Raw genomic sequence first — 12427 nt, 5'->3', positions numbered from 1 at the left:
ATGACAAGCCTTTTTGAGAAGGGCAGAGGGCATTTCTGAAGAACCTCCCATAGGGCCACATGCATTTGTGTTTGCTCTTGCTGTTTTCTCTTGGGAGCATCGCTGTCGCTCCACTACTGCTGTCAGTCACAGGAGACAGAAGAGTAGGAAAATACTTCAGAGATGTCCGGCTCCTGGCCTCTGTCACCAGCACCAATAAGTAGTAGATCTTGTCACAGTGAACATAGGTCTGTACTATCCTTTGCCCTTGATTAAAAACACCTCTAAATCCAAGAAGAAAGATGAGGTTTTGGGTGCAGGAAAAAGGAATAGTCTAACACAACGAAAAGTCTTTTTTGTCTTCATTTCCAGCTGAACACAAAAGTTACAAAGACTAACTAAAAAGCAGCCCCAAACCAGATGCAGCCATTTGTCACATCTCTTGTGGAAGTGCTGTGGAATGGATTATCGATCTGAAACTGCTCTTCATAAACACCACCTCATTCCCCTTCCCTGTTCAAATGGCACTGATTTTTGCAGACACTTTTACTGTGCCCTCACAGCTCTTATCCTATGGAACAGGTTTCACAAACGACAAAAATATCTACACCTTCCAAATAGTGGGGAAACTTCCTTGTAATAAAAATACCTGATTTGTCAGTGAATCAACCTAGACCTGTTCTCCTAGTCTCAGAAGATGCTGCTAGATATTACCGTACCATGATATGTTGTTGGAATTGCACATCTCCTGTCACTCATGACTCCTTATTTGCTAAGTCATCTCCCATGTCCCTACAAGGATGAATTTTCTTTCTACTTACTTTTTGGGCATCAATCTCTCCCTTCATTAATCATCTTCATTCTTCAGTCTCACCTATTTCCATTTTATAAAGTTGACAAGGTGTCAAATAATTAATATTTTTCTACACTACACAAGGTGAAGTGTCGACTTCAGACTATTTTTGTCTAAGTAATTACAAATATTTTTGGATCAAGTTATACCTCAAAATTTCTCTGATTTCCAACCTACTCCTGTGCTTGCACAGCACATAATCTCTCTTGCACATACTCTACCCAAACTGCATTGACAATAAATCCGTAGTGGTGGGATGTTACAGAGTTGTCTTACTACTCTATTCCTGTACTGTTCCCTCAGTCTTAAAAAAATCTGTGCAGTTCAAAATGCTGTATTTTAACAGCATTAACTGAACAAAACCAAACTTAGCATTACACCTGAAACAATTAAGACATGTTTCATTTTACCTGTTTGCATTTTGGGTATGTTTTCCTACTTTTGGGCTTTGACATACATACTTGCATGATGTTACAAAGTATTATAAACATCAAACATTTCTTTTCCCTTTCAATTTCACACAGGCTAAGCTTCTTGGGTTTTGATTCTGTGAAGTAACAAAGGAGATGCACAGAGAATAAAATGAGATGCTTCAGTCTTAACAGTTTTCAAATCACACCAGCCTCACGATGATGCAAGTGCTCCCTTTCAGCTGCAAGGGCACTCTGCTGTTAACATCTCTTCCTTCTTCCCCCACACCCACCCCCTCACTGATGGGTATCGTTCTGTCCCTCACATTGTTTCTAAGATCCTATTCAGCAGTCCAAAGAAATTCCCACCTACCCACTCTATCAGCAATTTCCAGGTTGAGAGCAGGTTTCCTCTCCATCTTCACCTTCCCGTTGCCTGTCTCACCTCATTTTGGGTTAACAAAAAACCTTCTCCAGCACCACCTTTCCAATAATTTTACTCTAAACATAATCTTCAATTTTCTTCCTTAAGTAACCTCCCTCTCCTCATTCACCTGGTCTTTTGCTTAAGCTCCCTGTACCTATCATCCCACCCATGGGCTTCTTTCGATTCCCCTCCTACATAGTTTTCTATCATTATCCTCTTCCCAAGCATCTCTCCCCATTGCTGCCTTAGGCCTTTTTTCACTCCTCTAGATCACATTTCATAAAGCCTCTTTCAATTCTGAAAGACTTGCCGAGTAAAATTTAACCAAGTCTCCTCCCCTTCTCTTTCTCATGAAAGCTACAAGGGATTCTTATAATTTTTCTGAAATAGAAGTAAGTGCAAATCCAGAGTAGCAGCTCTGTGTCTCTCCCAAATAGCAGTTCTATATGTTTTGTGTTTCTTTAAGGACTCATATGTACACTGCCATGTGTACAGACTCAGGAGCTAGATTAAAACAACCTTTTATTTTCCTACAGGGTACTCATGACTCTGTAAGGAGTTGCCTTCTTCCTTTCACTTACAGTAGTCCCAAATTACTTCAAAATCAGAATGGCAAATCTGACTCCAGCTACTAGCTTCTGACACGAATCGCATTATCAGCATGCAGAGTCACACCTGCACCAAAGGCATGTCTGCTTGGCCCATCTGCATGCAGCATTTCCCAAAACAAGTTATTTCTCATTGTGACAGTGCAGGCAGGCTCCTTTGAGAGCACACTGTGAAGATTTACTCTACTGCTCCATTTTTGGGGGTAACTGCTATATTTAGAACCCAGGCTCTGTATAGCCTGATGTTGAATTTCTCCAGCTTCTGACAAAAACCAGAGTGTATTTAAAGATAGCATATAATGACTTAATACACCAGTGATACATCAGGCTTCCCATATTTACTCCTCACAATCTACACAAAGGACTCATCTTACTCCCAGCAAAATGCTTTTAACTGTATGTGGTAGGAGAAATTAAGAACCCATAAGTGCATGATTACCACCTTCAGATAATTATTTATGATGTGAGCCACGGTTGTTTTCAGTTAGGTTTCTTTAATGAGACACATCCTTTTAGCCCAGCTGTGCTGGTACAGTACAGTTTTAGGAATAATTCTCACATGTCCTTGAGTTTCTTCAGGATATACTTTAATGCCTTAGGTGACAGTCCTGTCAGACTAGAAAAAGAATTACATAGTAAACAAACATCATGATATGGGCCTTCTATTTTCCCTGCGTTTGATCACCACTCCTACACATTAACATTGATGTTGTTCCCTTCTAATAACTCAAGTCCTTCTTTAAACCATTTCCTCCTACTCCCTCTATGCAAGGAAGTATTTCAGCCCTTGTAAATAAACCTGATTATAGCTGAAGATAAATGAAATTTAGTGCTACATCAGAAACAGGTCTTATACCCTCAGACTGTACACAGCCATACACAGAAGCTTCAAAAGAATCAAGAAAAATTCCCAAAATTCATGTCGTCTCCAAATACAGGAAACCATGGTATTAGACTCAAATTCACGGCATTTATATATAATAAAATCTAGTTCAGTAATCTGAAAACATTGCTATTTCATAGCTACTCCTGAAATATTTTTTTTAAATAGGGTAAATCTACAGCAGAATAATTAAACAAACAAAGCCAGGAGCATTATCAAATGCTTCTAAAGCTCATGTATTCATGGCAGCCTGTAGACATCAAATATCACAAGAAAAAACATATCATGGCACAGTCTAGGAGAAGGCATTTATCAGCATTTGTTTGTTCAGTGTTTCAATCAATTAAAACATGCCTATTCTTTATGCATATTGACAATACCTTCATGGCAAGGCCTGATGCCAAGTACTACATGCTATACACACACACAAACACACACACAGAGTAATCTTATAATTAAAGCAAAGATGTCTGCAATAGCTTTGAGCATCCATGCCAAAGGGCACCCAATCTTCCTTGCTGCATTTAGCAAGGGAGAGGACAAACCTTTGCTTCAAACAATTTACTTGTGACTGCAGCAAGGATGACTGCACAGCATGAAGCCTGCACACACCTTCTCTGCCCAGCACTCCAATAGGGACACAAACAAACCCCTTTTTCCCCTACCTTTATTTTGCTTTTACCTACCTTTATGTCTGCATTGATGTGAGGAAGTAGGTTTACATCTGTGGTGGCCTTAACTACCGTCAAAAGCAGCAATAACATAGGAAGATGTACTGGCAGACTTAAACGCAGGCTGTAAAACTCCAGCAGGGAGTTCTGGATGCGCAGAGTTTGCTGTCACCTCTTCCATTCAACTGGCATCTGCGCCAGCTGGATTATAACTGTGTGCACCATGCCATCCATACGTAGAATAGGTTAGCTCCCCTTTTCCCCCCTTTCACACATTATACTAAACTTGTGAACAAAATAAAGGGGAGATGGAAAAAGCTTCCTTCCTGTTTTACCAATAACGGCCGAAAGGTATATCCTGAGCAGCCAGCTTGAGCTTCTCTCACCTCTTTCTCCCTGTTGAGCAGCACCAGCTGGCTGTCTGTCAAGATGCAGTATTTCCTTTCCCATGTTGTCGTTTCAGTGTAGGGGGACTGGCCGCAGGACAGTCTGTGTGTAGGTGGTCCTTTCACATCTGCAAACAGAAAACCACAACGCCAGAATCATTAGCATGTATCATTAACCACCTTTTTGCTTTTGCAGTTCTGCAGCTAGATGTGAACCAAAACTGCAATTTGTACTTAGCAGTGCCTGTTTCAGCATATTAAAAGACAAAATGCTAATCCTGGGAGGCACCCATGTGGAACGCAACATAAGGTACGCTATGAATACTTATTTATGTATAGCATGACTTACTAAAATGGCAATACCTGAGGTGAATATAAATGTCTTTGTCACAGATTAAAATATAATCAAAAGAAAAGACCAAGAGCTCTCATGCAAACTTCATCTTCCCTTCGGCCCCTTCTCAAATGTGGTTAAATGGGTAGGGGCCTGAATGTACCCTAAATCTTAATAAAAGAATAGAGACATAGGAAGAAAAACAGGGATCAAGGAAGGCAGGCTTGAAGAAGGAAGGGAAAAATTCAAAGGAATGGGCATTTCATTGAGAAGGGTGTACTAGCATCTTTTTAGAGGGAAGCTCTTTGATTAAATTGTGACAAATAGGACTTTTCCAGCATTTTCATTTAGCCACAGCCACTCTAGTGACAAAAACTCAAACAAACAAACAAAAAAAAAACCCAAACCCAAAACAAATTGTTGTGGTTCAGCCCCAGTCAGCAACTAAACACCATGCAGCTGCTTGCTCGCTCCCCCCACCCCTGTGGGATGAGGGAGAGAATCGGAAGAGCAAAAGCAAAAAAACAAACTTTGGGTTGAGATGAGAACAGTATAATAAAAATAAAACAAATTAATAATAATAATAATAACAATAATGATAATATAATAAAAAGGAAAACGGAAAAAGGAAAAAACCAAAACCACAAATGATACAACCGCTCACCACCCGCTGACCGACACTGCCGGTCCCCAAGCCGCGATTGCTGCCTGCCTCCCCCGGCCAGCTCCTCCCAGTTAACAAACTGGGCATGACATTACATGATATGGAATATACCTTTGGCCAGTTTGAATCCGAACTCTTGGCTGTGCTGCCTCCCCTCCCGGCTTCTTGTGCACCCGGCAGAGCATGGAAAGCTGAAAACTCCTTGACTAGTACACGCACTACCCAGCAACAACTAAAACACCGGTGTGTTATCTACATTATTTTCATACTAAGTCCAAAGCACAGCACTATGCCAGCTGCAGTGAAGGAAATTAACTCTATCCCAGCTAAAACCATGACAGTATCCACCCCTTATTCCATACCATTTACATCATGCTTAGGTCCCATACTATCCAATAAAACTTCAATAACCCCTACCCGCCTTCTCATCCTTTAACAGAGTATACAGATCCCATTTATCATTCCCCTAGCCTATGGACCACCGCTGTAAAATGTCTGTGAAATGTCCATTGAGTTCATTTAGTCCATGACTTTGGGCTCCATCTATTGTACAAGTCTTTCAGGGCCGGAGAGACAGGGTGCGTGGTGTTGGATTGTTGCATGCTGAAGTCAGTCCTTGTTCTATCACCGCTGCATTGCTTGGTTCAATGGAAGTTCAATTTTTTTATTAATTTGGGAGATTCCCACCATGATACCATTGATATGGCATATAGCAACCAGAGTAGTGATGACATACAACATTGTATAGCAATTTACAGCATACCATTCAGTTCATTGGCTGTTTCGACCCAAAATCAAATCCCCTTGAGGCACACACTGGTGGCGGAGGTGACTGATAAACTCCGGGATTACGAAGCAAATCTCACTTCCTCACTCGTCTCTGCTGTTGAGAAACCGTCCGGCAGGTCCAGCAACTCAAAGAAGATATGTCCTACTCCCCGCTGGTATGGACCAGTATCTCAGCCAGTAGGAGTAAGCGTCCCTTTGCTCAAGAGAGAGGATACACACCACAAGGCACCCTATGCTTTTACCTGCGTGACCATGGAGAGGACATGAGCAAGTGGGATGGAAAACCTACCTCGACCCTAGAGGCACGGGTATGTGAGCTGCAAAGAAAAACAATCACTCAGGGGGTTCTTCCAGGAAAACTGTTGCTCCAGTTTCCAGTAAGCAATTCCCCAGACGGAGGAGTAGAAGTGCTGACTTTATTTCTGATCCTGATAGAGACATTTATGATTCGTATTTACAAGAAGTGAGTGACAAATACTATGATCAGGAAGAGAGGGGCCCTGCCTCCAGCCAGCTGGAGGAAAGGGATAACTGGGTTTACTGGACTGTGTGGATCTGATGGCCTGGCACATCCGACCCACAGGAGTATAAAGTTTTAGCAGACACCGGCACACAGTGCACCTTAATGCCATCAAACTATATAGGAGCAGAACTCATCAAGTATTGCTGGAGTGACAGGGGGATCCCAAGAACTAACTGTATTGGAGGCCGAAGCGAGCCTAACCAGGAATGAGTGGCAGAAGCACCCCATTGTGACTGGCCCAGAGGCTCCGTGCATCCTTGGCATAGACTACCTCAGGAGAGGGTATTTCAAGGACCCAAAAGGGTACAAGCAGGCTTTTGGTGTAGCTGCCTTGGAGACGGAGGAAATTAAACAGCTGTCTACCTTGCCTGGTCTCTTGAAGAACCCTTCTGTTGTGGGGTTGTTGAAGGTCAAAGACCCAAAACTAAAACACCTCCAAATCAAAACAAAATCCACTTACTTGGCTCCCAGTGATGAGCTTGTAAAATTTATTTTAAAATCACTTTCCCTTAAGTCTCTCAGGCTTGAGCTACATATCACATTGTGCCTCTCACTACTAAGAGGTTTTCTCCAAGACTGGGAAAGGAAAGCACATGAACAAGCACAGCAGACAGACTTCATTGCCAAGCAGCCAAGCCCAAAAGCAGAGAAAGCCTCTGAGCAGCAAGGTACACTGTCAGTGCTATGAGAAGACTGGGTGCAAAGAAGACCGCCCTAGGAATTCAAGTGTGCAGTCAATGTACAAAAAAATCTCTTTACAGGAGACAAAAATGCTATATGAATAATAGAAAAAGGAACGTATGCAACAGAGCCATGGGTACCACCACTTATACAAACGAGAAAGAGATGGCTTGAAACTGTTTTCTAAAAGTTTTGAGATTAAGTTCTTGTTGCTTTGCAACATTAAGTTTCAGTTTTATCTTGCACTCTAGTTTTATACAACTTTACTTCCATTGATCTCAAGATCAGCCATTGTCAATGTATACCCTGTATATTGCTGACGTCCCTGAACTACCACCAAAAATCACGATATTGTCGGGGGCTTTCTGCATAGCAGTCCAGGATCTCCTTCAACTATTTCAGGAGCCCATTAAGCAAAATCAGTGTTCAAAACCAAAGTGTTTTGTAATGCTGGCTTCCTTTTAGTACACATACTAACCCAATGCTTGCACAGAGCTAAGCACAAGATGCTTCTTGTAGCTTCTACCCAGCTTCACCACTAGAGGCCAGCGAATCCTCAAACTCCCAGCACCTTCCGAGCTGCAAGGAAGAGTCTAAGTCCGAACACAAGCATTAAAAGCTGAGTAATGTAACCCTCCAACCGACATCGCTCTTTGCAGACCCTGTGTGTGCCAAATCCCACCTAATTATTAAAAAAGCTGCAATGTCTTCATGCTCTATTCCTGCATATAATAGCAGCTTCGCCTCTGCATTGAAAGGAACATGCCAACTTCTAAAGCCAGAGAATGAACTTGAAAGACAGCTTTCAGTGCCGAATTCAATGTCACGTTGCATTTGGATTTTTTGACCATTCAGAAGAATGCTTGAAACAGCCAATCTGATGCCCCACTTAAAGCGGGGGGGGGGGGGGGGGGGGAAGAAGAACTCGTGACTCCTACTGCTCTGACCATTAAAAAAATGCACTTTTCCTCCCTTAATTTCAGATTAGATCATTCAGGGAACAAGCAGAGATTCAGAATCAGGCTCTACACTCATACCTCTTCTAACAAAGCTCAATTTTCAATAGTGACAAGCAAGACCTATGTATCTAGAAATTGCCCAAAACTCTACTTAGGCATAAATGTAATTACGGGAAACCAACGCAATCTCTGTGAAGCAAAAGTGCATTTGTGCAAAATCCTGGAGTACAACAGCCTCTTCACAAGTTATGTATTTGTCCTCCTTGCAGACACTAGCCCTCCAGGTAGATTTCTGGCACAACTTCAACTCACATTTATCATGGTGTACAACCAAAAACCTAACCAATTGTAAAATAAAACCACTGTTGCTCCTGCTTAGACCTCGGTTTCCCAAACAGCAGAACATGAACCCTAGGCGCACCTAAGCAAGAAAAACCTATGAGCAACAGGCTGACAGAGGGAAGACAACTGATGAGGATGAAGCCACAGGCTCCTTGCACAAGTACACTACAGAAATGTGAAGACCAGAGCTCTGTGGATCTTGCGCCTCTTGGGTAATGAAAGCACATGATACATCACTGAGGGCAAAAAAGGATGAAGGCATGTCTTGTCCTGCTCACGTGGGTGGGCTAGCAGCAAGAGAGTGCCTCCAGCTGCTATGCTGACTGATAACCAAGTCAACCACATATTGAAGTGACAGTAGACCTTCTCGTGGAAAAAAAAAAAAAAAACCAAACTGTTCTGGACTATTAGTTCCAACACAATCTACAGTCACGACTCGCCCAGCCCCAATTATAATTTCTACTAACTACAGGCCTTGGCAGGATACCATCCAACTGATCTATGGACTGCACAAAGGAATTAAAGAACAGAATGACTTCTTCCACTGCAATAACAACTCCAGGACTTAATTGAGTCATCAGGCACTGCGGGCCAGCCACAGCTCTGCTGCCAAGCGGGTTGGCTACGTCAGAACAGCTTTCCACAGGCTGCTGGCAAAGTAACATGCCATCTCAGTGTCTGGAGCTGTCAATCACCGCTAGAGAACACCACAGCATTAATATTTTGTGTTTGTATCGGTATCCTTTTGAACGCATCAGGACACAGCCCCACCATCCCTGTAGGCTGACCAAGCGCTCTCTTCAACAAAAAGGAGCAGTTGCAAGCTGGTTTTCCTGTGTATCAGATCCCATAACTTCAGTCCTCTCCCGAGGCTGATGCTGCAAGCCCTTTTCACAAACTAGACGGATGCTGAACACACATTATGAGAAAACTCACTGCAACAAAAATCACAGTGTAGCTTTGGTACATTTGTCCCACCTATTTAAATTATTTCTCAGCTAGCCCTCCTACATAGTTGACCTCTTTGGAGCCTCTCGCAACAGCTGTAACTTCAAAACTTATTCTGAAGTATGTTAGACTGAAGACTCTTTGGGACTTCACACAGTATCACATATACACTCGGTCGCTTCACAAACCCTGTTCTGCTTTCCAGTACTCTTCATCTTCAGTTTTCGTTTTACATTCTTGGCTCTAACTTTTCATGTGAATGTAATAAAACTCACCGACCTCTTCTACTAATGCTCCATAAAACTAATTTACCACTACTGTCTGAATCGCTATGGAAGTGAATAGCAAAAAGTCCATGTGTAACTAGGACCGCTTACACTTCTGGGTAAGACCGAAAGTCAGGGCTGCCCTTTCTCACTTTGGGGCTGCCATCTATCAGCTCATACAGGAAGGCTTGTGCTTTGGAGGGTAACTCACTGATGAATGCAATTTCAGACAGGAACTGGAGGAGAGATCAGGGAGGTGCATCTGAAAGCTCTGAGTTTGCAGGTGTTGCGTGTGGGATGGGCTTATGCAGCCACACACCTGAACATGCAAGTTCTGGTGACAGAAGTTTTTCTCTGGTCTGATGCAATCCTTTCCATTCTGCATCCTTACAATGAGGCATTCAAGCAAGCAGATCAGTTAGTCTACACACAGGATTAAAGGTCATGCCTTATGTGCCTTCAAATGCTAATATCAGTTAAGTAACAGCTTGGAAAAATCCCCTTTTTGGTACATCCTCCCCTGCTGAACCGAGAAGAGCATCACTGTCTGCCTGCCACGTCTGACATCGCTGAAGATTTGAAGCTGCACTGTTTTTCCTCGGGGCTCTGAAATGCCATTAGGCATGTTATAAATATCCACAAAGCTCCCTTTCTCTCAGCCAAATGACAACTTGTACCTTATTAACAACAGAGCTTATTTTAAAACGGGGGGGGGGGGGGGAAGGAATAGTTATGCCATAACCGCCTAACAACAACAAAAAAAGTGTTGACTGGTGCAGGGCGAGGGAACAAGGAAAGAAGCAGCCAGTGCCAAGTTGATCCCCACAGAAATGGTAAGACATTTTATGAAAACTGACGGCAGTTCAATAGTATTTAGGGAGTAGTACTAGTGCTATCAGATGGGAACATTTCTGAATCTTCCATTGCAAGTATGCAACAATTATTTTGTTTAAATTCCAAATGCACTCGCAAGTGGCAAATACTTTCCAAAAAGCAGGCAATGGGCAGGATCAGAAAATCATTTCCAAGAGATGACAGGGTCTTCAGTGTCATTTAGTCCCCAACAGCTCTTCTGCAAGCAGAAGGGCATCTTCTCGTTTTTTCTGAACTAGTGAAAAGTACAGAATTAGCAGAAATCAGGCCAACAAAACTACGTTAAAGGTAAAGTCATGCCTTCAGTTTCTTTGCCAAAAAGCACTCTCTACCTACCATCAATAAAAACACAAAATAAACCTCCATCCCGGTGATGACAAGAGCATCCCTGGCATGTGTCAAAGCTCCTTTTTTGAACCACGCTCTTCCTATGGTAGAATCAAGGGTTTACTGAAGTACTTGCCAAATTTTTGTCGACTTTATTAGGGTCCGTATTCCGTTCCTAGTATTTCCAGTAAGGAGCTGCCAAGCAGCTGAGTAACTAATATAGTGGCCAAGTTTGTATGCAGTTAGGATTTTTTTTCACCCCCTGAAGAGAGATTAGTAGAAGCCCTAACACCTTTTGACAACAGGTCTACTTGCCCAATGTCAATGTTTCCATGGCGTTTTATGTACCTACCATAGAGACGAGTCTCAGAACTTTAGGTAAGTGTTGTTATCTGAGAGCTTGTCAGTTCCCCAACCTACCCAGCTGTGCACTAGTACGCAGTCCAGTTCCAAAAATCATCAGTTTGAACCCTTATCGAGCCGTTGAATAGAAACTTCAAGCCTTACTATTGACATGAAGGTTCAAAGACAAATGGCAATTAAAAGTCCTTCACTAAATTTACACTCTCTCTAAAAGCTGGTGAAGCTCATGATTCAATGGAAAGATACAGCAGAAAGGGAAATACACTGTGTCTCTACATGTTTTGTTCGCCTAAACCTGCATCTTGTAATAAGGCAGGATTTCTGCAAAAGTCACTAATACGAGTGAAAATAAACAGTAATAGCACAGTTGTGTGACGTACAGCTGTGTGTATATATGCAACCATTTCAGACAGCTGTGTGATGTTCAGATGAAGATCTGCAGGATCTGGATTTAAAACAGAAGAGAACTCAAATGCCTTTGCCCTGAGAGCAGGCACAGGCATCAGAGCAACCCTGGCTCAGCTAAAAGGAGGACAATCTCTCAACATTTACACAGAGCAGACTACGACAGAGGTCACTTACTGAGGGTCTGCTAGGAAAAGCACAATCAAGACAACTTCCACTTTCTCTCATGCTGATATATATAGCTTTTGTTTACATTTCTTATTTCTCATACCAACTCCCAGCTGTACGCAATGGTTTGTGATCCAAGCTAGGACTGCAGAAAGGCACTCTCAGAAACAACCGTTCAAAGAAAACCTATCATGATGCACAAATTCACCTGGGAGAAGAAGGTTTGTCCAAGTCTGTATAGACAAACACCACAATGTCCTGACACAGAACATACAACGCTCATGACTAATTGTATAATACAATGAGGAAAATTCAGCACATACTGTGTGGTAACTCTGAGGCTCATGTGCTACAGAGAAAACATGATGCTCTTAGGGTTGATTAACTCTTCTCTGAATCACAGCACACTTAGAGATACGACCAGTACACGTTATAGAAATAAAACCATTAATCTTGCTATTTTATTTCAAATCACAGCATGGGCAATGACTGTAGGTTTTCTAGGAAGCTTCTTGTAGCTACTGTGACATGCAGCACAGCTCACTTGCCCTTCTAAATCACTGTGTGG

General features: G+C 42.4%; 1 protein-coding gene across 3 annotated transcripts in view; it reads right to left on the bottom strand.

The window, feature by feature from the left end:
- RASAL2 (RAS protein activator like 2) overlaps window positions 1-12427 on the bottom strand; it is a 191748-nt gene that overhangs the window by 100005 nt on the left and 79316 nt on the right. For all 3 annotated transcript variants that reach the window (XM_064454460.1, XM_064454461.1, XM_064454462.1), the window contains exon 2: window positions 4218-4345. In XM_064454460.1, the coding sequence (XP_064310530.1) occupies window positions 4218-4345 (128 nt within the window). The remainder of the gene's footprint in view (window positions 1-4217; window positions 4346-12427) is intronic.

The sequence above is a fragment of the Phalacrocorax carbo genome, chromosome 6 (genome assembly GCF_963921805.1).
Source record: "Phalacrocorax carbo chromosome 6, bPhaCar2.1, whole genome shotgun sequence".
In the NCBI taxonomy this organism is placed as follows: Eukaryota; Metazoa; Chordata; class Aves; order Suliformes; family Phalacrocoracidae; genus Phalacrocorax; species Phalacrocorax carbo.
This window is presented reverse-complemented; position numbering and strand designations above follow the sequence as displayed.